This window comes from Crotalus tigris, unplaced genomic scaffold (assembly GCF_016545835.1).
Source record: "Crotalus tigris isolate CLP2741 ecotype Arizona unplaced genomic scaffold, ASM1654583v1 scf7180000017632.1879674, whole genome shotgun sequence".
NCBI classification, from domain to species: Eukaryota; Metazoa; Chordata; class Lepidosauria; order Squamata; family Viperidae; genus Crotalus; species Crotalus tigris.
Genome location: NW_024096526.1, coordinates 674,236 through 696,946, shown reverse-complemented (window position 1 = coordinate 696,946; position 22,711 = coordinate 674,236). Strand labels below are relative to the sequence as shown.

The 22,711-nt window shown below is 41.1% G+C and overlaps 1 protein-coding gene across 1 annotated transcript in view; it reads left to right on the top strand.

Moving 5' to 3' along the window:
* Positions 1 to 1,213: 1,213 nt before the first annotated feature.
* The window catches only part of TMEM120A (transmembrane protein 120A), a 28,720-nt gene continuing 7,222 nt past the window's right edge, over positions 1,214 to 22,711 (top strand). Inside the window, exons 1-11 of the mRNA XM_039334626.1 lie at positions 1,214 to 1,528; positions 9,837 to 9,955; positions 12,311 to 12,430; positions 13,944 to 14,003; positions 15,592 to 15,687; positions 17,418 to 17,507; positions 19,062 to 19,127; positions 19,325 to 19,386; positions 19,961 to 20,053; positions 21,000 to 21,064; positions 22,472 to 22,540. Of these exons, the coding sequence (XP_039190560.1) occupies positions 1,454 to 1,528; positions 9,837 to 9,955; positions 12,311 to 12,430; positions 13,944 to 14,003; positions 15,592 to 15,687; positions 17,418 to 17,507; positions 19,062 to 19,127; positions 19,325 to 19,386; positions 19,961 to 20,053; positions 21,000 to 21,064; positions 22,472 to 22,540 (915 nt within the window). The 5' untranslated portion in view covers positions 1,214 to 1,453. The remainder of the gene's footprint in view (positions 1,529 to 9,836; positions 9,956 to 12,310; positions 12,431 to 13,943; positions 14,004 to 15,591; positions 15,688 to 17,417; positions 17,508 to 19,061; positions 19,128 to 19,324; positions 19,387 to 19,960; positions 20,054 to 20,999; positions 21,065 to 22,471; positions 22,541 to 22,711) is intronic.

Sequence of the window (22,711 nt, the reverse complement as noted above, 5' to 3'; positions counted from 1 at the left end):
TAGGCAGCAAATTGCACAAAACTCAAAATGCCTCCCACAATTATACCACCTGCTCCAACGACTCTCACCCTGTTGTGATGGAAACGTTGTTTACATCCGAAGGGAACTAAAGAGAAGCAATAACAAATGTTGCACCAAAAACAGCTGTGGCAAGAAGCAAATCAGCATGGATCATTTAAAAATGGTCATATTTCTGATCACTTTAAAAAAAGTGACTTTAAAGCATAAGAGGAAGTTGTTTGCAAAAAGTTCTCTCCATAGTTTCCCCCAGTGACAAAACACTTCTGTGACTTTGAACACTGGTGACACAAATAATGGTCTGGTTTGCCGCTCACCTGATCTGGAAAGGGTCAGATCAGGTTACTATTGAATAAGACCAGCATAAAATCACAGGACTGAGAGCCGGGCTGGGAGGTCAAAAAAGCATCCGGAAAGAGCAAGCCTCTTATTGCTGTCAAACAGACAGTCCATGAACTGTCCTGTAGCTGAGTTAGATCCAGTGAGTCTATCTTTTGTACTGACCCAACCAATGGGTGCTTATGTAACTGATCATAGCTAAACAAACCTTGGCTTAGTAGCATAGTTAGACCACCAAGTTGGTCCGACTTCACCCATAACTGACATCCTACTGTCTAACCCACCATCTCAGAAGCAACAAAAATGATTAGGGGGCTGGAGGCTAAAACATACAAAGAAAACCTATAGGAATTGGGTATGTCTAGTCCAGGGGTAGGCAACCTTGGCTCTTTTATGACTCGTGGACTTCCACTCCTAGAATTCCTGAGCCAGCATTCTGGGAGTTGAAGTCCGCGAGTCATAAAAGAGCCAAGGTCTACCCCTGGTCTAGTCTAATGAAAAGAAGGACTGGGGGGAGGGAGACATGATAACAATGTTCCAATATTTGAGGGTTCCTACAAAGACGAGGGGGTGAAACTATTTTCCAAAGCACCAAAAGGCAAGACAAGAAACAATGGTTAGAAACTAACCAAGGAGAGAAGGAACCTAAGAACTAAGGAGAAATTTCCTAACGGCAAGAGCAAAGAACCAATGGAATAGCTTGCCTTCATAAATTGTGGGTGCTCCATCACTGGAGGCTTTCAAGAAGAGACTGGACAACCATTTGTCTGAAATAGTATAGGGGTTGGACTAGAAGACCTTTAAGGTCCCTTCCTGCTCTATTATTCTATATTCTTGAAAGTGGGGGGAAGCACAGGCTCTGCTCTCTCCTCGACCTCTCGCCCTCCTGCCCCAGTCGTCCTTCACTCTGCCCGCCCGGCGCTGGCTTCGAATCTGCGCCCATTGGCCGGGCCCTCAGCGGGCGGGTCCTCGACAGCCCTGGCGGATTGGCTGAAGCGTCCTTCCGAAACGTCGCTCCCGCCTCTTTCTCCACTCCGCCCCCGCTGTGCGGGAGGGCGCATCGGAAGGGTTGCTGCCGGTCCCTCACACCGTCGCCATGGACCGCCGGTCTTCGGTTGCCGATTGCCTCCGGGACTGGGAGGAGCTGCAGGACGGCTTCCAGCTCGTGCAGGTGCTCTTCGGAGCGGGGTGGGGGAAATGCCACGTCACGGAGAGGGGCGTTGTCGAGCGGAGACTAACGGAGCCGGGCGGAAGGGTCTGTTGGCGGCGAGCGGGGAAGCCGGGCTCAGTCCCGTGGCCGCCTCTAGCGGGGTGGCAGGCGGCGTCCCTCAACCGGGTATCATCTGGAGGAATGGGGCTGCTGCTCCATTCCCAGCCCGCAGTTGGAAAGCTCCTTAAAACAAAAAATCAAAAACCAGCGACCCGTTTTCTCCTTCTCGCTTGGGTGAAGAAAAGAGTATATCAAGCATGTGCAGATTGCCTGGGCCCGAATGGGGGGGGGGAAATGAGCCGTGCGGGCACAAACTCGGGTTTCTTTAGCCGGCAGGTAGAAGCCCAACCTCCGTATTAAAGCAGAAGAGAGAGAATAGAGTGTTTTTATATCTTCTCGTGCGTGCATGGAAAGCATTGCTGAGCATATGAAGAATGCCTTCCCCTTGTGCTTTCAGCAAGTGTGAAGTTGGAAGGTTTTCTGAGTGCTGCATATCTCTTTCTGTATCTGAAGGGGGCATTTACAGACCAAATGTTCTTGCTTTATTTTTTAAGTGGAAATGATAATCTGATCTCTGCAAAATAGTCATGTTTGGCTGGAGCAGCTTTGTATCCAGCAGTAGATACTGTATACAGAAGACATGGCGATCATTAGTTACTAGTCCAAAGGGTTATACATTATCAATATCAAGGGCACTGTACCTCTGGTACCAGTTGCATAATAGCAATTATTAGATGGCTTTTGCTCTACTGTAAATTACAAACTCAAAGGATACCTAAAATTATCTAAATTACCTGCTAGTAAGGTTTTTAAAAAAAAAAACCTTACAACTACAGTTTATCTGCTAATTCGGAATCTAGCTTCTGTTTGAAAGTTGTCTGTTGAAAAATTGACCATTTTTCTTGGCAATCTTTTCCATTATTTAGAAGATATAATTCTGTATACTGGCCAGATTCACAGAACATTATACTAAACCATTGCATTGTATGTATACAGACTCAGCCAGTTGTGCTTATTCAACAAACCATGGTTTAGTTTCAAACTTTTCAGGTTGCGGAATGTGATTAGCTATCTGAAATCCTGATCAAGAAAGAAAGCTACATTCAAAACAACTTTTTTCCCCCTTACTCTCTCACAGAACCCATCAAATTCTTGTGCTTAAAGTTCTGCAAAACAGTTTGAAAAACTTAGTTAAATATGTGGTGATCCTAAGCAGATCTTGATAGTTAAAATCTCCATTTGAGGAATTGAGCTTTTAAGTTTCCTGGAGGTATCTAGCTGACCCCTTGAAAATAGGATGCTGAGGTATCCAGATTAACTGGATCTTCTATTTTTCAACCAGATTGACTTCCAGTCCTTCTTTTTTCATGTATTATTAGTGAGGAGAAAAGTGAAGTGTTTGTGCTTGAGCTCCAGGTGCTATGGAAAAATCCTAATACTGTGCAGGTGTGGATGAAGTAGGCGGTTTGATTATGGGGTCTGAAAGGTGTGGCACAGAATATGGGAAAGCATTATCCCCTGATTCTCCAGTTGGTTTCTGAAAAGCTTGAATTGTTGATCTATTGATACTGGAGTTACTGAGGAGAAAGGTAAAGAATTTGGGGAAAGATGTTAAATAAAGTGACTCTAGCCTGATAGAGCAGCATTATTCTAGGTGTTTTATGCACCTGGAGTTTATTCTGGAGTAAAGGTAGATAGAACATCAGTTGTATTTTATTCAGTTTATATATTATATGACTGTCTAAAATACAACAATTGACTGTAGTGTCTTTATCAATCAGGTCAGAGTATTGGGGGTGGGTGGCACAGTGTTGTGCTAGTTCGCCTCCTTTCTTCAGGCTCATTCCAGTTGGTGATGATTGGGGAGGGGAGGTCCTGCCCTCAGCCCTACTGTTTGAGGTGCCTCACGATTTGGTGCTTTCTCCTCTTTAACATCTACATGAGGGCATTGGGGGAACGCATTTATTGCAATGAGTTGAGGTTGTATTACAGGTAGTCTTCGACTTAACAACCACAATTGAGCCCCGAATTTCTGTTGCTAAGTGAGACATTTCTTAAGTGAGTTTTGCCCCATTTTACAACTTTTCTTGCCACAGTTGTTAAGTGAATCACTGCAGTTAAGTTAGTAACACAGTTGTTAAGTGAATCTGTCATCCCTATTGACTTTGCTTGTCAGAAGTTGCAGAAGCTGATCACATGACCCCAAGGCACTGCAACCATCATAAATATGAGTCAATTGCCAAGCATCTGAATTTTGATCACATGACCATGGGGATGCTGCAATGGTCGTAAGTCTAAAAAACCGTCATGTCACTCTTTTCAGCACTGTTGTAGTTTCAAACAGTCACTAAATGAACTGTTGTAAGTAGAGGATTACCTGTAGCATGCTGATGATACCCAAGTATGTATCTCTGCCTCTAACAAATTAAACAATATCATGAATCTTTTATACTACTCTTCGATATTATTATACCTGCAGACTGTGGGGATCTGGATGTGGAATAACAGGCTTCAGATGAGCCCTCAGAAGACTGAGTGACTCTGATTTTGGGGCCCACTGATTCCAGTATTGTGCCATCTTTAGTGCTGGATGGGGGATGCACTACCCCAGACATATCCAATGTGCAATCCAGGGCTCCTCCTAGATTCAAAGCCCCTGCTTAATGAGCAGATGGTTGTCATGGCTATGAGGGCCTTTGCACACCATCTTGTGTTCCAGTTGCGCCTATTCATAAATAGGCAAGCCCTGCTCACAGTCACTTATGCTCTAGTTACCTTCGGTTTAGACTACTGTAATGCACTCTGGGGCTGCCCTTGAAAAGTATCTGGAAGCTTCAGCTGGTACAGAATGCAGCAACACAGACAGTTATGTGTGCTCCTAGAACAGCGCATGCTGCTGCACTTTTGCTCTGCGAGCTGCATTTGCTACCAGTTTATTTCTAGGTCCAAATCAAGGTGCTGATTTTAACCTTTCATGATATGGGACTGGGTTATTTGAGGGACTGGCTCTCCCCAATTACATCAGCCCACCCCATTAGACCTGGCACATTCAGGTACCATCAGTTAGGAACATACATTTGGTGGAACCGTGGCAGCAGATCTTCTCTGCTGTGGCACCTGCCTTATGGAATATTCTTCTAGCTGAAATCAGATTAGTTCTTCCCTATTGAAGTCCCTCAAGACCTGATTGTGTCACCAGGCCTGGAGGTCCCAGTGATCTGGAGATATGTCCAGTTGGTTCCACTATTGAGATGGATATTTCCATTCTCTCTTTGCCTGGGGTTTGTATATTTTGCTTTTATAATATTTAATTTTTAATACTGATTCTTATATTATTATATGATTGTTGTATGTATGTGTTCAACTGATTGCTATACACCATTCAGAGTCACTTTTCATGAATGGGTGGCCATATGAATTTGATTGAGAAATAAAATATTGCCATTACCAAGGAGTCCGAGTTTGTGCAATACAGGTAATCCTTGACTTACAACCACAATTGTGCCCCAACATTTCTGTGGTTAAGTGAGATATTTCTTAAGTGAGTTTTGCCCCATTTTATAACATTTCTTGCCACAGTTGTTAAGTGAAACACTGCAGTTGATCAGTTAGTAACCTGGTTAAGTGAAACTGGCTTCCCCATTGACTTTACTTGTCAGATGATCGCAAAAGGTGTGACCCAGGGACACCGCAGCTGTCATAAATATGAAACAGTTGCTAAGCATCTGAATTTTGATCACGACCACAGGGATGCTGCAAATGTAACTATGAAAAATGGTCATTTTTCAGTGCCATTGTAACTTTGAACGGTCACTAAACAAAGTGCTGTACACAGAAGGACACTACATGATCAGGAATGAAACTGATCAAGAATGAAACAGAAAAACACTAATCAGGCTTGGTAGATAATGCTTTTGTAGACATTGAATAGATCTGGTTATACAAACCTAGCTTCTGGTGGATTGATTTATTTACTACGTATACATCCCAGCTTTCATCAGGAGCCCAAAGCAGTTTATACAGGAATTTTAACCCTATGAAATTGGTTGGGCTGGGGAAAAAAATGATTGATCCCAATTACCCAGTGAGTTACAATGGATTAAGGGTGGGCTTGAAATAGGCTCTCCCTGATCCTAGTCCAGATGTCAGAACAGGTGGCATCCTTTAGCTGACCTTGGTTGCTCTTAAAAATATTAGGCAGGATCAGAGTTGATTAGCGCTTGGATGAGAGACCACCAAGACCATAGACTAGACTGGAAAGTAAAAAAAAAAAAAAACCTAGAAAAAGCAGTGACAAACCACTTCTGTATTATTGCCAAGAGACCTACATAGTTTGAAGTCAAGCTTGACTTGAAGGAGTCTTAATTGAAGAACACCTTAATTAAAGAAAAAGAGGTCTGTGCACATGGAAATAGCAAAGATACAGGGAGGAATTTTGCAATGATATTTGAATGTGTGGGTGGTGTTTCTTCCTTCCTGTTGATAATTCAGCTTATCAAAAGAATATTCTGATTCCCAAGGATGGGAATAACAGAATAACAGAGCAGAATAACAAGAATGGAGGGAATTCTCTGGACTTTGCAATTCGATGGATACTTAGGAACTTTCTGATCATTAAAGGACAACAGTTGGAAGTAAGGGAATATCTGATATTGTATCGCTGCACCTAGACTTCGGAACATCTACTGACCTTTGTGTCCAGATATCTTCTACATTTGCATACAAAGCACAAATAATTGTCCTCTGTAATAGTTGTGACATACCTTTTCAGATGGCACTGAAACTTGAATAATGACGGAGTTTACTTTGTCACCATTCTGACTTGTATTTGCATCTTGTGTCCTGATTGAAAGGTTGTTCCTTAGCCTTGTGAAGTACAATAAATTGAGCAACAGGGCTGTACTTGCAGCTCTGCCAAGCAAGCGCAGACATCTCTGCATTGAGACCAAAGTACAGTCTTGCTTAGTGATATTACATCATCAGTGTACTATCAGAAAAGGGCCAGTTTCTGAATTCCGTCTTCTCTCTTTCCCCACTTTTCCACAAGCAGAGAAACATTAGAAGGTTCTGGTCAACCATTTTGGGCTGATAAGCTACTTGATACCTCCTGGATTCAAGCACCTTGTAAAGCCATTATGGGGTTGTTTGTTTAGTATAGGTCGTCCTTGACTTACAACAGTTCATTTAGTGACCATTCAAAGTTACAACAGCCATGAAAAAAGAGACTTATGAAGGTTTTTCACACTTATGACTATTGCAGCATCCCCATAGTAATGTGATCAAAATTCAGCTGCCTGGCAACTGACTCCTATTTATGACGGTTTACAGTGTCCCGAGGTCATGTGATCACCTTTTGTGATCTGACAAGCGAAGTCAATAGGGAAGCCAGATTCCCCTAACAACTGTGTTACTAACTTAATAACTGCATTTATTCACTGGCAAGAAAGATCGTTAAATGGGGCAAAACTCAGTTAACAACTGTCTTGCTTAGCAACAGAAATTTTGGGCTCAATTGTGGTCATAATTTGAGGACTACCTGTACATTGTGTGAATTTAACCACTGTAGTTTATAACTCAGGGTCTGTGGCTTAACATTTTGTAACTTACTTATTTTAAAATATTTTCAATTTGTTTGCCATTTAAATAACTTTTTGGTGAATTATGATTAGATTAGAAAACCAATATATAACAAAGCTAGACTATTAAAATGCAACAAAGAGGTTCTTTAAAGCAGGGCTTTTCAACCAATGATATGCATACCACCTGTGGTACTTTAGCATGTGGCAGGTGGTATGCGACTGTCCTAGAGAACTGTAGCAGGGGAGGGGAATGAGCTGAGGTGACCCAAGCCTGAGGGAGAGGCAGCTGGAGCTGCAGGACTGTCGGGGCTCTGCAGAAGCCCCAGGAACACAGGGCTCCAGCTGATTGGCGCTTCCAGAAATAGCGCAGAACTGGAGGTGAACTGAAGAAAAGGGGGGAGGAGAGGCTATAAAAGGAGGTGGGTTTTGGCAGGAAAGGGGAAAAAAGATAACAAGGAAAGAGAAGAGGACGGAGAAGAAGCTGTGGAAGGAGAGCTCAGCAGGCAGAAAGGAAAAAGAGACAAGGAAGAAGAAGAAGCTGTTGCTGAAAAAAAGGTTCCCTGGTTTGTTTTCTCCAGCCAGGAGAATGCAATCAGCACTGATGAAATGAAAAGCCGGCAGATGAGCATGTTGGAAAGGAGGTGGGTTTATTTCGGAAGCTAGTGGGTTCCTGGTCAACTGGCAGCTTGAATGGATTACCATAAGGATTTTTATACAGTTTTGTAATTACAGCTTTTTGTAATTCAGAGGCTTGGTTTGTGTGCTTTGGTTATTGGAATATTTTAGTCTGTTTCACAAAGGCTAGCAATGAGTCCAAAGTGTTGGCTTCGTAGGACTGATCCCTTTAAACAAATGTAATTAGTTTTACCCCCTTATCTTGAGTCTGTCTGTGGCTTTTAGCAAGTTTTCTTTGTAGGTAAACAGGCTTAATTTAAGGTTATCACTTTTTGCAACTACCTGAGCCTGTTTGCTATACTGTTTAAACTGAGACACCTGAGGCAGCTTAAGGAAGAAAAAAAAAACCAGAGTTTAATGTTTCTTTATTCTGGGAGGCTTTTGTGAGCCTTTCTTGCTTTGTGCTTGATTCCTGTTTCTTTAAGGGTACAGGGAAGGGACTGGGGGTGTGTGCATTCTTACTACACTGTGGAAGGAGAGCTCAGTGGAAGGGAGGAAGAAGAGGAGAGGGAGAGAGGAAGAAGGGCTGACCAGCTAGCTCGGGTCTATAAACTAAGCAACTTTAAGACCTGTGGACTTCAACTCCCAGAATTCCTCAACCAGCCATGATGGCTAAGGAATTCTGGGAGTTGAAGTCCACAAGTCTTTAAAATGCCAACTTTGAAGACCCCTGAGCTAGCTGGTAGTGATGCATATTAATAAATATGGATAAATTCATTATACATTTGTCAGTGCAAAGGAAAAGTGAATCAGCAAAGGAACTAGCCACCAAAGAAATTAAAACCACTGCTTTTTTACCTTTTTCTACAGTTTGTAACATTTTATTAGATTATAGGATAAAATACAAAAGCAAATAGTAGGATACAGTGGGGAGGAAAAAAGGGGGGAAAATGAGGGGGAGAAGGGAAGAAGAACAGACTTCTTCTGTTGCAGTAGAAGGAAGCATTAACATTGAACCTCAACTTTTTACTTTTCCATAATATTATAAACTAGCCATTTCTATAACAACAAATGAATCTAATGAGTAAAACCCAAAATCCCCCCCCCCTTTTCTTTTTTAGTCATCAGGTTTTTGACACCTTGCTAAGCACTGGTGGTACTCAAATATTGTCATGTGCTAAAAGTGGTACAGTCTGAAAATGTTGAAAAGCCCTGCTTTAAAGGCATGGTGACCTGATGGTTATTAAGGTCCAAATTTGAGAGTAAAAAGTCAGGTCTTTGTCTGTCTCAAATGGATGATATCAGTGCTAGTCAGGATCCAGGAAAGAGTATTCCAAGGCCAGGATGCCATAATAGTGAAGGCTTTCTTCTGCATCACAAAATAGTACATCTCTTCCAGCTCTGGGATAGCAAGGAGGCTTCTTCTACATTATAGATTTTTAGGATCAGGTAGGTATATATTGGAAGAGGTTCTTCAAGTACCACAATCTCAAGCTATTCCAAGTTTAAAATGTCATTACTAGAACCTTGAAGTCCAAGTTGTAATATACCAGTAGACAATGAAACTTTTTAAAGTTTCTGTGGTTTCAGAAGGATGCAATTGTCTTAAAACAATGTATGGTCCCAGGTATTGTGGTTTATATAATAAATTATGGTTTAATATGTGTTAACTCATTCATTGTCTTTATGAATAGATGGTTTATAACAGCTTTCCCCAGTTTGGAGGCCTGCTAAATGTGTGAACAAGAACCCAGAACTCTATACTTGAGAACTTTGGAAGTCGAAGTGCACATATCTGGCAAGTGCCCCAGTTCGGAAAAGCTGGTGTATAACTTAGCATTTTGGATAACTTCATGACTATGGCTTGCACAACCAATCACAGTTTGAGGTGATTTTTGAAAGAACCCTGGGAACTGCTTGAAATAAGTGAATGTACTGGCTACCTTCCCACCCATGTCTGTTATTAATAATGAAGCTTTCCAGCTTTTTATTTACCGTGCATGTACTAACTTGCATTGTAGAAAAATGTCAAGTTTCTGTTCTAAGCTGTGATACTCTGTTCTTGTTTTTGTTAGGAAACTCAAAAGCAATACAAACAGAAGCTGGAAGAGCTGACAAAGCTCCAAAGCAACATCTCCAGCTCCATTTCACGACAGAAAAAGCAACTAAAGGAGCTCTCTCTGGCTCTTAAGAAGTATGTTTATAGTCATTATTCCATATTGTTTGCAATGCCTGAGTGGAGGTGCTTTTGGACAAGTCATATGTATTAACTCCTGAGCAGGCAGATAACTTTTGTATTATATCTAAATGCCAAAATTTGAATTATGAACCATGAGATTGAGTTGACTCTCTTTTTTTCAAGTGCATCAGCTCTTTTACCTACTCCTTTTTTTCTTCCCTTATTTGAAGAAGACCACGGAGCAACCAAACTTGAAAATTGTTTAATAGCTTATATTCTTCCCTTCCTCTGTTAGTCCATCTTAAAAGTGAAAAATCAGTCTGTTGAAAAGTTTTGCACACTTTGCTTCTATTTGGGCACTTTCTGTCTCAGCACAAAAGTTAGGAGAAGGTGGTAGGAACAGAATTTAAGCCACGAGCTGTCAACCTATTCGAGTGATAGGTGGGATGCTGAAAATTAATATTAGATGAGGTTTTAACTACTGAATCTGAACCTGAAATACTTTGGCCACCAAATGAGAAGAGAGGACTCATTGGAAAAGACCCTGATGTTGAGAAGGAGGGAAGGCAAAGGAGAAGGGGACAGTGGAGGATGAGATGGTTAGATAGCGGTCATTGACACAATGCACATGAATTTGGGCAAACTCTGGGAAACAGTGGAGGACAAGGAGGCCTATGGTCGATGGGGTTGCAAAGAGTCGGACACAACTTAGCAATTGAACAACAACAACAAAAGGTGAGATTTTAGCATTTTTGTCTCGTGTTTAGGTGAGAACATTGAAAGCTTATGAGTTGGACTATTTCAATTTTAAACAGCAATTTAATGCAGGGGTTGGGGATAGTATATTGTTGGTTTCTGGGTTAATTTTTTCAAACTTCTGCTTGTCTGTTCCATGTGCTAGTACTGTAGTGTATCCCCCACTGTGAAAAAAATCAGCTTGATTGAGAAATCTTTCATTTTACTTCTTAGCTTGAATTTAGTAAGAATTGGGCATGTATAACTCACTTATTACATTCTGGGGATTACTGATGATATGATTTTAAACTTTGTTTGGATAAATGCTATTTAATGAATCTTTGGGCATGTCTAAACACATTCCTTTTACTAACAATTATGAGGAAACTGAGCTAAATTTGGTTTTCTTTCAGAGCTAATTTAAATAAGCTTGTGACCATTGAATATTGTATGGTTTACATCAGGGATCTCCAAATTTAGCAACTTTAAGACTTGTGAACTTCAATTAGCTGTCTGAGGAATTCTGGGAGTTGAAGTCCACAAATCTTAAAGTTGCCAAGTTTGAAGACTCCTAATTACATTATGTTGTGCAGTGCTGTCAATCTGTGTTTAAGCCAGAAATTTGGGGTGTTTCTTCTGAATAAATCCACACATCAGCTGGCAGAAAGATTTTAAATGGAGCAAGATTATAAAAGGTTGAGCCTTTGCCTTTGAGGTCGAAGAGTTAATCTCCTTACGGGAACCAGGGAAAATAAAAATAAAATGATTGATTGTTGAAGCAGCAGTGTTAACTATTATTAAAATTAAATTTATGATAATTGAAATAAGCTATAGTGCTCTCCAGATATTTGTTTCTGCAACATTATATTTGCTTATCTACTAAAACCATGCTGGTTTGTAAATAAATCTTGCATGAATTGTAATAATTAGGTTGTCAGTTTGAGATTTAGAAGCTTTTTTATCTAAATTGTTTGGCAATTTGATGTTACAAAAGACTTTCAAAGGAAATGTTCATTGTGGACTCCGATAGCTTTCCCCTCTGCATGTTATTTCTTGCCTTTCAAGAGGAAGAAGCAGATTTTATATCCTGAATATACATTCATAACACCCTTCTATTGCCAGATATTAGTTTTGAGAATAGCGTACCAATGCTCAGAAATGTATGTTGGGAAAGGCTGTTCATTACTGCTTGGATAAGGCAGGTTCCTTTGTGACATACCCCAGTGGTTCACTTAAAATGGGAGCAGGAGGCTAGCAATTGCCTTTTTAAAAAGCCCCTTTGGGACAGCCATGACCGGGAAGACTGAGAATCTCTCTAGACATCATGGTTGGAGATACTTTCTGGCTTTCTTCTGAAAGTATCTATAAAACCTTAAGGAAAAACAAAGTTCAGTTGCCTTTTGAAAAAGCACCTTTGGGACTCCAACCCTGATCCTCACCTGTTTCCATCTCCTCCACATACAGCTGGGAGAAAAATCTCTGTGTGAAATTCTGGGGGCAGAATCTCAAGGCCAAGGCTTGGAGGCTATGAAACAGGATTTGAAAGCTTAGGATGCTGGATTTGGAAGTTTAAGGGGGGCTTCAATACTTGCTCTCTTCTTTGAAACATGGTTCCTTCTTCCCGGTCCTGTACAGGTACAAGTCTCTTCCTGACAAGGAGCAGGATGAGGATGCTCTCGAAGAACTGCAAAACATGATCAAAGAGAGACAGGATGTCTTTTTTGAAATGGAAGCATACTTGCCAAAGAAGAATGGGTAAGGCAACTGAACTTAGAATTCCCCCAAATTAACAGGGAAATAAGAATGATTCTGCTCTTAATAGTTTGCTTGATTATTTATGTGATTTACATTGCCACTGAGGTTTCACAGGTGACTCTTAAGCAGCTTACAATAAAATAAATAAAACATAGATAGTCCTTGACTTATAACAGTTTGTTTAGTGACCACTTAAAGTTACAACAACACTGAAAAAAGTGACTTCATGACCATTTTTCACACTTATGACCATTGCAGCATCCCCATAGTCACGGGATTTACATTCCGATGCTTGACAACTGACTCACATTTATGACAGCTGCAGTGTCAACCTTCTGACAAGCAAAGTCAATAGGGATGACACATTCATTTAGCAACTGTGTTACGAACTTAACTGCAGTGATTCACTTAATAAATGTGGCAAGAAAAGTCATAAAATGTGGCAAAACTCACTTAACAATTTTCTCACTTAGCAACATAAATGTTGGGCTCAATTGTGGTTGTAAGTTGAGGACTATCTGTATTTATTTAATGATTCCACCTCCAGGATGACATACCCATATCTAGGTCCCAGGCCATCTGTCAAACCAAGTTTTAAGGCCTTTAGAAGAGCCAAGAGGGTGGGGGCAGTTCACTAAATGAACTGTTGTTAAGTGAAGGACTATCTGTGGAAGATCCCACTTTCACTCTATTGTATACCTCCCACCAACCCCGTATCTAAGCTATTTGTTTAATTTTAATGTATTTATTGATTGTTTTTGTTTTTTATAATATAATCTTATCTAACAGTAAGTCTCCCAGAGTCACATCATAGTGAGATGAGCAGCGAATAAATTTAATAAATAAAATATAAGGAGATGTTCCATTTAGCTACTTATAGCCAATGGCTGTGGAAACATTTATTTATTTATTTATTTATTTATTTATTTTATGAGACTTATATACCGCTTTAAGTGCAAGCACTCTTTAAGCGGTGTACACCAGTAAGCCATGTATATATATTTTACATTGCCCCCAACAATCTGGGTCCTCATTTTACCTACCTCGGAAGGATGGAAGGCTGAGTCAACCTTGAGCCGGTGAGATTTGAACCGCTGACCTGCTGAACACAGTCAGCTAAAGTGCCTGCAGTACTGCACTCTAACTGCTGCGCCACCTCGGCTCTTGGTAACTCTCTCACATAGGCAGATATTTCATCTGAGAGAATTCCAGTATGATTCTATAGCCAAAGGTGTTTCTAGTTAGCTTGCTGCCACCAGCTCTTGGTAACTCTGAGAACAGATGTCAGTTGTGTGCTAATTATAGTTAATTATAGCAAAATCACATGTTATACCCTGTTAATGCAGTGTTTTCACAGCTGCTGTCAAAAAGAATCAGGCAGCTGATCAATATATCTTATTATGACTCCTTGAAGATTAATTTGAGTTGTTGAGTATGCCCAGAATGTGAGATTAGTATGACTCAGGTTGTTGTTATGGAGGTGTACTTTTTCCATCTTTCTATTGTGTTGCAGGTTGTACCTGAATCTGGTGCTGGGAAATGTGAACGTCACTCTACTGAGCAAACAAGCCAAGTAGGTGCTAACTGATTATGGTTTATCTCCTTGCTGAGATGTTTTACAGATTAGGAACCCCCTTTTAAATTTCAGAATATGCAAATGAAGTTTCTCAGTGTGCTAAGCCAGGGGTCCCCAACACCTGGGCCGCAGACCGATACTGGTCTGTAGCCCATTGGGAACTGGGCCATGCAAGCAGTGGGCGAGCACACAAAGCTTTATTTGTGCATGCACTGGATTAGGTTTCACATGCTAAACCATCCCCTCTCCCCACCCCCACCCCAGCAGCTGCCAGCGCTGCTACCAGTCCGTGGAGACAGAAAGGTTGGGGACTGCTATGCTAAGCCACAAAACCAATCAAATAAGCCAAGATGCTAGGTGTTGTATGTTATATGTATGTTGTTTTTGACTTGGCTTATGTCAGCAGTTGGGACTGGGACTACTATCACTAAGTAATGCGGTTGTAAAGAAGAATATCACATGACCCTCTTGCTTAGTGATGATCAGCATCCCTTTCTTGCTGTCAATAAGTGGGGACCATGTGGGTCATTAAGCAAGGCCTTCATATGACACTGACTTCCTGCCAACTCTCCCAATACAGGGAACGTTGTAAGACAGTCGTTCAACTGTGGGGATGCTGCAACAGTCAGAATTATGAGGACCTATCGTAAATAACATTTATTCAACGCCACTGTAACTTTGAATAGTTACTGACCCTAATGGTCGTAACACAAGATCCTGTACAGAATCAGATTAATTATAAACAGAGGCACAGAACAATGCATGGTGAAACACAGGTGTATTCTTTAAAAAAGAACTATACTCACCTAAGTAAAATTTAATTGATTTAATTAATGCCTGCAGGGAGGGTATTTCATTCCATTTCATTCTAACAACTCTTGTTCCTGCTTTCCCTTAATAAAACCAGACACCACATTAGAGAAGGCTTTTGGATGCTCATTGCTAGGCAGGCTCATATGAAAATAAGGTGTTCCTTAAGATATCAGAGTCCCAAGCTCCAAAGAGTTTTCAAATCAAATCAATATTTATTATAGTCACAGACATTTCATTGCCATACAGGTAGTCCTCACTCAGTGACCAATTGATTCACAGCTGTTCAAAGTTATGATAGCCATGGAATAGGTTCTCTGCGGCCCATAAAGCAGTCTCCAGCCATTCTGCTATCACACAACTGCGATTCATGATGTTTTTGTTGGTTTCTAGCAAAAACCCACGCATTTAAATGGATGGGTTTGCTTAACAACCATGGCATGTGTTTGACTGCAGCACTCACATAGCCACGGCAAAACAAGGCCAGAAAATTACTTCCAGTCATGTGAGTGCTTCAACTTACAACTGCAATGACATGTGTCTGTAATTCTGGACTCAGTTCCAGGCATATGTTGAAGACTCCCTGTAGATAAAGAGCTTCAAAAGCTCTTCTCCATCTACCATCCTTCAGATTATGTTGGAACTCCATTTTAGGATTGGGGATTTGGGGAGTTAACTGTCACAAGGTACTTGAAAGATAGCTGGTTTGGAGCCAGGATTACAAATGGCTATTGGAACTGGTTTATTCCCCCTCCCTCTCTGCCGCCCCATCTAGGTTTGCATATAAGGATGAGTACGAGAAGTTCAAGCTTTATCTCACCATCATTTTGCTCATCATCTCCTTCACCTGCCGCTTCCTTCTTAACTCCAGGTGAGTGCACAGTCCTGAAAGTTGGACAATCTCTCCCCTTCCTTTCAGCCAGCTGAAGTTGCTACCTCCAATCCTTAGAGGACTTTGGGAAGTGGCATGGCAGAGACGGCTTCCTTTCTTGGAAAGGCAACCAGGTGTTGAAGGAAGCAGCACTTCAGTACAGTGAGATTAATTTTACTAGACATCCAGTAAATGTAAACCTGCTAAAAATTGTAAGCTGCCAACTTTAATTGTTGATAGTGATAAGAGGTAGAAGCAGTGACACCTCCCTCCCATTCTTTACCACCTGGGCTTACACCCAGCTCAGCGTTACCATCTTCTATGCAGATGAGAAAGATTTTGGAAAGCCAGCAAAACTTCCATTGTTATTAAAAGGGAGGATTATTTAAATGGCAGAATCTTCCCATCACTGGAGCAGAGGTGAACAGACTGGTGCCATTTCCTTGGAGGGAAGGAAACATACAGCAACTGTCCCTTATTCTGGGATGTGAAAAATAACTTAGATTCACCATGAATACAGTAATGGAGGGAGAGGAGTTTTTCTCACGCTTTCTTTTTTATGTGTGTGGTGAGGGACCTCTTAAAATTGGGATTGTTACATCATTGATGAAATACCATAACTAAAATGACTAACAGTTTAGCAAAGTGGTGAAGATGTTTTTCCCTTAGGCAATGGAAGAAATGTTGCTGATGGAGCTGGCATGAGATGGTTAATTGAGGATTGTGCATTTTATGTTTACATTGGTTATTGTTTCAAATGGTCATTTTGTTTTTAGTGTCCTATGTTTTAATTTTGTTCACTGCCCATAGTTATTTTGGACAGCTATATAAGTTTCTTTAATAAAGAAGTAATAATCATAGGGAGTAAAATGTTAACCCTCCATAGTGTTACAGCAAAAGGCACTTGGTAACACTGTGTACACTATAAATGGTTGATAGTTCTATGTACCCCACCCTTTGTAACTTTACAAGCTTAGGCACGTGCTCATCCCACAACGCCGTTATGTGGCAGGTTGGATTGCTTGGCCCAAAGTTCCCCCAGTGAGTTTCTGTGGGTGAACATGGATTAGAATCCAGGCCTCCCTGATCCTTGTCCATACATAACATAGATAGTCCTTGACTTACAACCATAATTGGGACTAGAATTTCTGTGACTAAGCAAAGTGGTTAACTGAGTCATGCCTGAATTTATAACCTTATTTTTGTCATGGTTGTTAAGTGAATCACGCAGTCATTAAGCGAATCCAGCTTCCCTCATTAATTTTGCTTGTCAGAAGCATCCTGGTAAGATCACAAAAGAGCCTTGGGATGCTGCAACCTTTGTAAATATGTGCTGGTTGCCAAGTGCCCAAATTTTGATTGTAAGTCGAGGACTATCTGCATTTAGCTGATCTTGGCTGATCTTTAAAGAGAGATCCAACCTAGAATTAAGGAAAAAAATTCCTGTCAGTGAGAACAATTAATTAGTGGAATAGGTTGCCTCCACAAGTTGTGGGTGCTTTAGTATGGGAGGTTCTTAAGAAGAGATTGGACAGTCATTTTTCTGGAACGGTATAGGATCTCTTGGCAGGGCCAAGAGTTTGGAATAAAAGACCTCCAAAGCCCCTTCCAATCCTATTCTACGTTCTGTGTCCTCTAGCCCAGGGATAGAAACTGGCAAGCAGCCACTCACTTCATCAGACAATTATATTACTAAAATTGACCCATCACTTTCTCACTTTTTATGACAGGGTAACTGATGCTGTCTTCAATTTTCTCCTGGTCTGGTATTACTGCACACTGACAATTCGAGAGAGCATCTTGATCAACAATGGTTCTAAGTAAGTAGTGCTTCTGTTCAGCATTTCTCCTTCCTTAAGCTCACGTATATATTTAGCCAGTGCTCCCTGTATCTTTTCTGCAAAATCTTTCCTAGTCCGGCTTTAAAATTCAGGGAATTGAATTTGGAAGCATCTCCTTAAAAACCCTGGCTTACATATGCAGTCAGGGGGCAGGTCCATCTAGCACAGTACTTCCTGTTCTGACTGCAGAGATTCTTCAGCATTTCTGTGGAGAAAATCATTCCTGGATGTTCTTTGCAATCTTAAGAGTAGAATGGGGAGTATGTCTCCTCAAGAGGCAATTCAGATGTTTTCCTTAAACGTATGGTCATTGACACCGTGTTTGGTGTTCAGTGCAAGATATTCCTTTGTGGAACTGGATTCTTGATTTTCTTACCAACAGGCCCCAATATGTGCGAGTTGGAACAAATACTTATAATACCATTTCCATGAGCACAGGTTCTCCTCAGGGCTGTGCCTTAAGTCCGCTGCTGTTCACCCTGTTGACCCATGACTGTTGTGCTAGGTTTGCCACCAACCATATTGTGAAGTTCACAGATGATACAACAGTAGTGGGCCTTATTCATAATGACAAGATGGAAGCTTACCGCAAGGAGGTTAAGGAGTTGGTGAACTCGTGTAAGGAAAACAACCTAGTTTTAAATACCGGAAAAACCAAAGAGATATTGTTGATTTCAGAAAAGGCAGGTATAGCCACACATCTCTGTGCATAAATGATTCACCTGTGGAGATGGTTACCAGCATCAAATTCCTGGGTGTGCAGCTAATGAGTAGGCTGGCTTGGTCGCTCAACAGTGAGAAACTGGTAAAGCGGGCACAGCAGCGCCTGCATTTTCTGCGTCGCATAAGAAAAGCACATCTTCCTTCCCCTGTCCTGACCACTTTCTACAGGACGATCAAGAGTATCCTGTCATACAGCATCACAGTTTGGTTTGAAAGCATCACTGCTTCAGATAGGAAGGCGGTGCAGAGAGTGGTGAGAATGGCCAAAAAGATCATTGGCACTTCTCTCCCTCCCATCCAGGACATAGCACAGAAGTGCTGCTTGAGCAGGGTCCGTAAGATTATCTGGGACACTATACATCCTCTTCATGACCTGTTTTCCTTGTTACCTTCTGGGAGGAGGCTTCGTGGTATCCGAAGCAGAACATCCAGATTCAGCCATAGTTTCATTCTATATAGCATTAACCTTATGAACTCTCAAGCTTCCTCCTTCCGTTATATATTCAAGATGGACAGTATTTAATATTTATTTGTTATGTATATGTAGGGGTGTGGGTCTATACATATGTTGTATATAGTATGTTTTTAGGCCGTGTCATGTACATGTTTCACTTTGAGAGCAGGCAACTAAATTTCATTTTTGATGTGTGCCGTTGTGCCCACAGTAAAAAAATGACAATAAAGGTTGTCTTATCTTATCTTACTGCCCTTGCACCTTCCAAATAGAGCTCCCAACATTGTCTTAGTATATTGGGCTGTCGTGTTTAAAAAATATATATTAATGAAACTGGTTAACGTTTGCTCTTCCAGGATTAAAGGCTGGTGGGTGCTTCATCACTACATTTCCACCTTCCTCTCAGGTGTCATGCTGACTTGGTGAGTCTTTATCTCAGTTGTCTTGGCAATTTCAAGAAAAAAATGAGGATAATGCTTGTGATTTCAGTGGTTTTAACTAATAGCCTGAGAGTTTACTTAATTCCTTTCTGGAGCCTTCTAGGAGAATAGCCAGGGTCCATCACATGTCAGTGAATTCCGATTTCAGATATGTTTTTGCATTCCCTCTATCTTTGCAGGCCAGATGGCCTTATGTACCAGAAGTTCAGAAACCAGTTCCTCACATTCTCCATGTATCAGAGTAAGTGGGACTGCATTAAAGAAGAGGGAGGAGGGAAGCGGTTGAAGACCCACAAGTATCAGGGGGTCAGTAAAATGATAAATTCCAGCCTTTATTTTCATAGCTACATTGCCAGAATTCTGCAACATGGAACATAGAATGCCATTTTCTAAGGGAGGCTTCTGTTTGAATGAGAATAAGGGGCAGTCAAACAATTCTATGTAAGGGTTTCTTCATGGGATGAAATTGAGATGAAAGGGTAGTGGCATAGGAGATGGCGGTGAGGCAAAGGGCAAATTGCTATAGCTGAAGCAGCTCAAATGTATTTGAGCTTTTCCCCCCCCAGTACTGTGAACACTACATGTTTTTATTTTTAAGAAAGGAAAAACCACACTACCACCAAAGGTAATGGATGAAAAAGTTTAAAACTAAGCTTGGCTGGTTCAGGAATTCTGGGAGTTGAAGTTCACGAGTCATAAAAAAGCCAAGGTTGTCTACCTCTGCTTTAGAGTAACAATGAAGGATGAATAATTTCAGTATCTTAGTGTATATGCTATTCCCCTGAATTTTGATCTCTCTTGCTGAAATTTGATAGGCTTTGTCCAGTTTCTTCAATATTATTACCAGAGTGGTTGCCTGTACCGGCTGAGAGCTCTGGGTGAACGACACACCATGGATCTCACTGTGGGTAGGTAGCAATTCTGTTTTCTCTTTTTCCTTTGCTGAGGCAAACTCTCCTGTGTGAGGGATGGGGATGTTCCTTCACTAATGGTTGTGAGGTCATCCCTACAGAAGATGCTCTTCTGGTCACTGGGTTTTGAAAGGAGGAAGAGGGGGCTCTTAGTGGCCATAAAAGTGGGATCATTGTGAAATACTAGGGCTGGGAAGCCACAGCAGGCCAATGCCATATGGTCAGCAAAAGCTTCTGTCTAGGTTTGCTTTGTCGGTTCTCATCCTGCAGGGATGCTTGTATGATCCATAATCCCTCCAAATTGCAGTCTTTCCCTAGCCTTGGATACTGGAAGTAGATCTTAGGCTTGCGTCATCAATTTAGATCAGGCCTAGTTCATATTTGGATGAGAGATCTGAAGGGAATCCCAGGGCTGTAACCTATATTAGCAAATAGAAAAAACACCCCCAAATAAGGCAATGGCTATTTCATGCCGTAGCCAAGAAAATTACATAGGAGTGTCTCTGAATTCACCTGATGAGCTTGATATGAGGGGACTTTTTTATCATGTTTCATTCTGGCTTAGAGATATTAACATTTTTAGAGTCCTCATCTAGGTATAGTTTTTAAAAAACAGAGAATTGCTAATAGCCATGTTACATATTTTACAAAAAAAAATAAATTCTGAATCTGACTAGGAAATAGGTCTGCTTTTCAAGCCAGCTTACCCTTCCCTTCTCAAAGAGTTGAGCCTTCTATTCTTGCGGAGGCAGACTTTTAACAATGTTTTGCCTGTCTCTAAGCTTCTCTATTTCCTTTTTTGGCAATGCTAGCCTAGCAGAGGTGAGAGGTCTGTGTTAACTGTCAAGTCTTCCAAAGATTGCCATCTCCAGTCAGTCTGAAGAGGCCATTGGGACTGCTGGACCGTGGCCTGATTTCTTTGGCTGTGCATTTTTCCTTGCAGAAGGTTTCCAGTCCTGGATGTGGAGAGGCCTCACTTTCCTGCTTCCGTTCCTCTTCTTCGGCCAAGTAAGTGTATTTCACTTCTTTGGGGATTATCTTTCCTCTCGGCAAGACAAAACCAGGTTTATTTGATCTGACAGGGGAATAGTTTCTTCAGGGGAGTTTATTTAATTAGCTGTTTATATTCTGCCTTTTATTATTTTTTTAGAAATGATTCAATGTGGCAAACTTAATACTCCTCCTGCCTCCTGTTTTTCTCACAACAACAGCCCTGTGAGGTGGGTTGGGCTGAGAGTGAATGACTGGCCACGAATCACTCGGCCTGCTTTCATGTGTAAGGCGGGACTAGACAGTCTCTCAGGTTCTAGACTGGTGCCTTAACCACTAGACCAGGGGAAGGCAACCTTGGCTCTTTTATGACTCGTGGACTTCAACTGGCTCAGGAATTCTGGGAGTTGAAGTCCACAAGTCATAAAAGGTTACCTACCCCCGCACTAGACTAGAGTAGACTAATGTAGAGTTCTTATATATATTTTGTCTTTTCTCTTACTAGCTCTTTTTCAGGGTAGATGTATACTTTGTTTATAAACAACTGACTAAATGAGAGTCAATGAAACGTTTATTTCATAATAACATATTTTATTTCATTTTATAAATATACAAAGTAAATTAGAGAATTGAACTTTTACTTCATAATAATGTTATATGAAGATTAATGTGAGATGCTTAAAGGAACAAGCTTCCTTCCCCTCCAAACCTATTTACAAAGTGAGAATTTGTTACAAGGGATTGTAATATTAGTATGGGCAGCATGGGCAGGGCAGTGAGGCCAAGTCGCCATAGAAACTGGCAGGTACAGGGGATTCAGCCATACTTTGTGGTTTGAGAAAATTTATCTGATTCCTTGTTCTGTTTTTGTGTTTTAAACCTATTGTACTCCTTACAGAAATATTGTATTTTTCCCCATCCCAAATGCCAGCTTTTAGAGGGGGAAACTGCCTAATTTTCTCACTGTGCTTGGTACAGGGCTGGAGGGGTGGGAGTGTCAAAAAAAAAAAGAGAGATTGAGATGAAGAGTAATTGAAATAATAATTTGATGTATGACTAGTGTTCCATGTGTCTTTTTTCTCCTAGATGCACCCATTGATTAACTCATGGAATAATCTGCTTTGAGATGTATTTTGTCCCAAGTAAACTCTCAGGCTTTATTGTGATAATTAAACTGCCAAAAAAGCCTGTGTTTTTATGTTGAAATTACGGCGGGAGGGGGGGGGGCAGCCGGCAGGGATGCTCGTCTGAGCAGAGAATTCTCAGGTAGTTTTGAAAGAGAGTGTTTTGGCTAAAAATCTAAAAGTTCTACTGCCGAAAACCAGTGGTCTCACAGTGATGCAAGTGATCTCACAGCGATACCTTTGAGGGTGGGAATCTGAGATATTGCAAATAAAACAATTACGGTATCTTCTCTCTCTCTAGTTCTGGCAACTGTTCAATGCTGTCACACTCTTCCAACTAGCCAGCCATCCAGAATGCAAAGAATGGCAGGTAAGTGTAAATTTGTAGGCACAGGAAGAGGAAATGCTCTGTTCTTTTCCCACACTTTCAAAATCATGGCCCGGTTGCATCAATTGCAAGCTTTGTCATTACTTTCAGAAATATCCAAATGTCTTCTAAATACTGCCAGTGTGATACTCATGGTAAAATACATGTAACTCT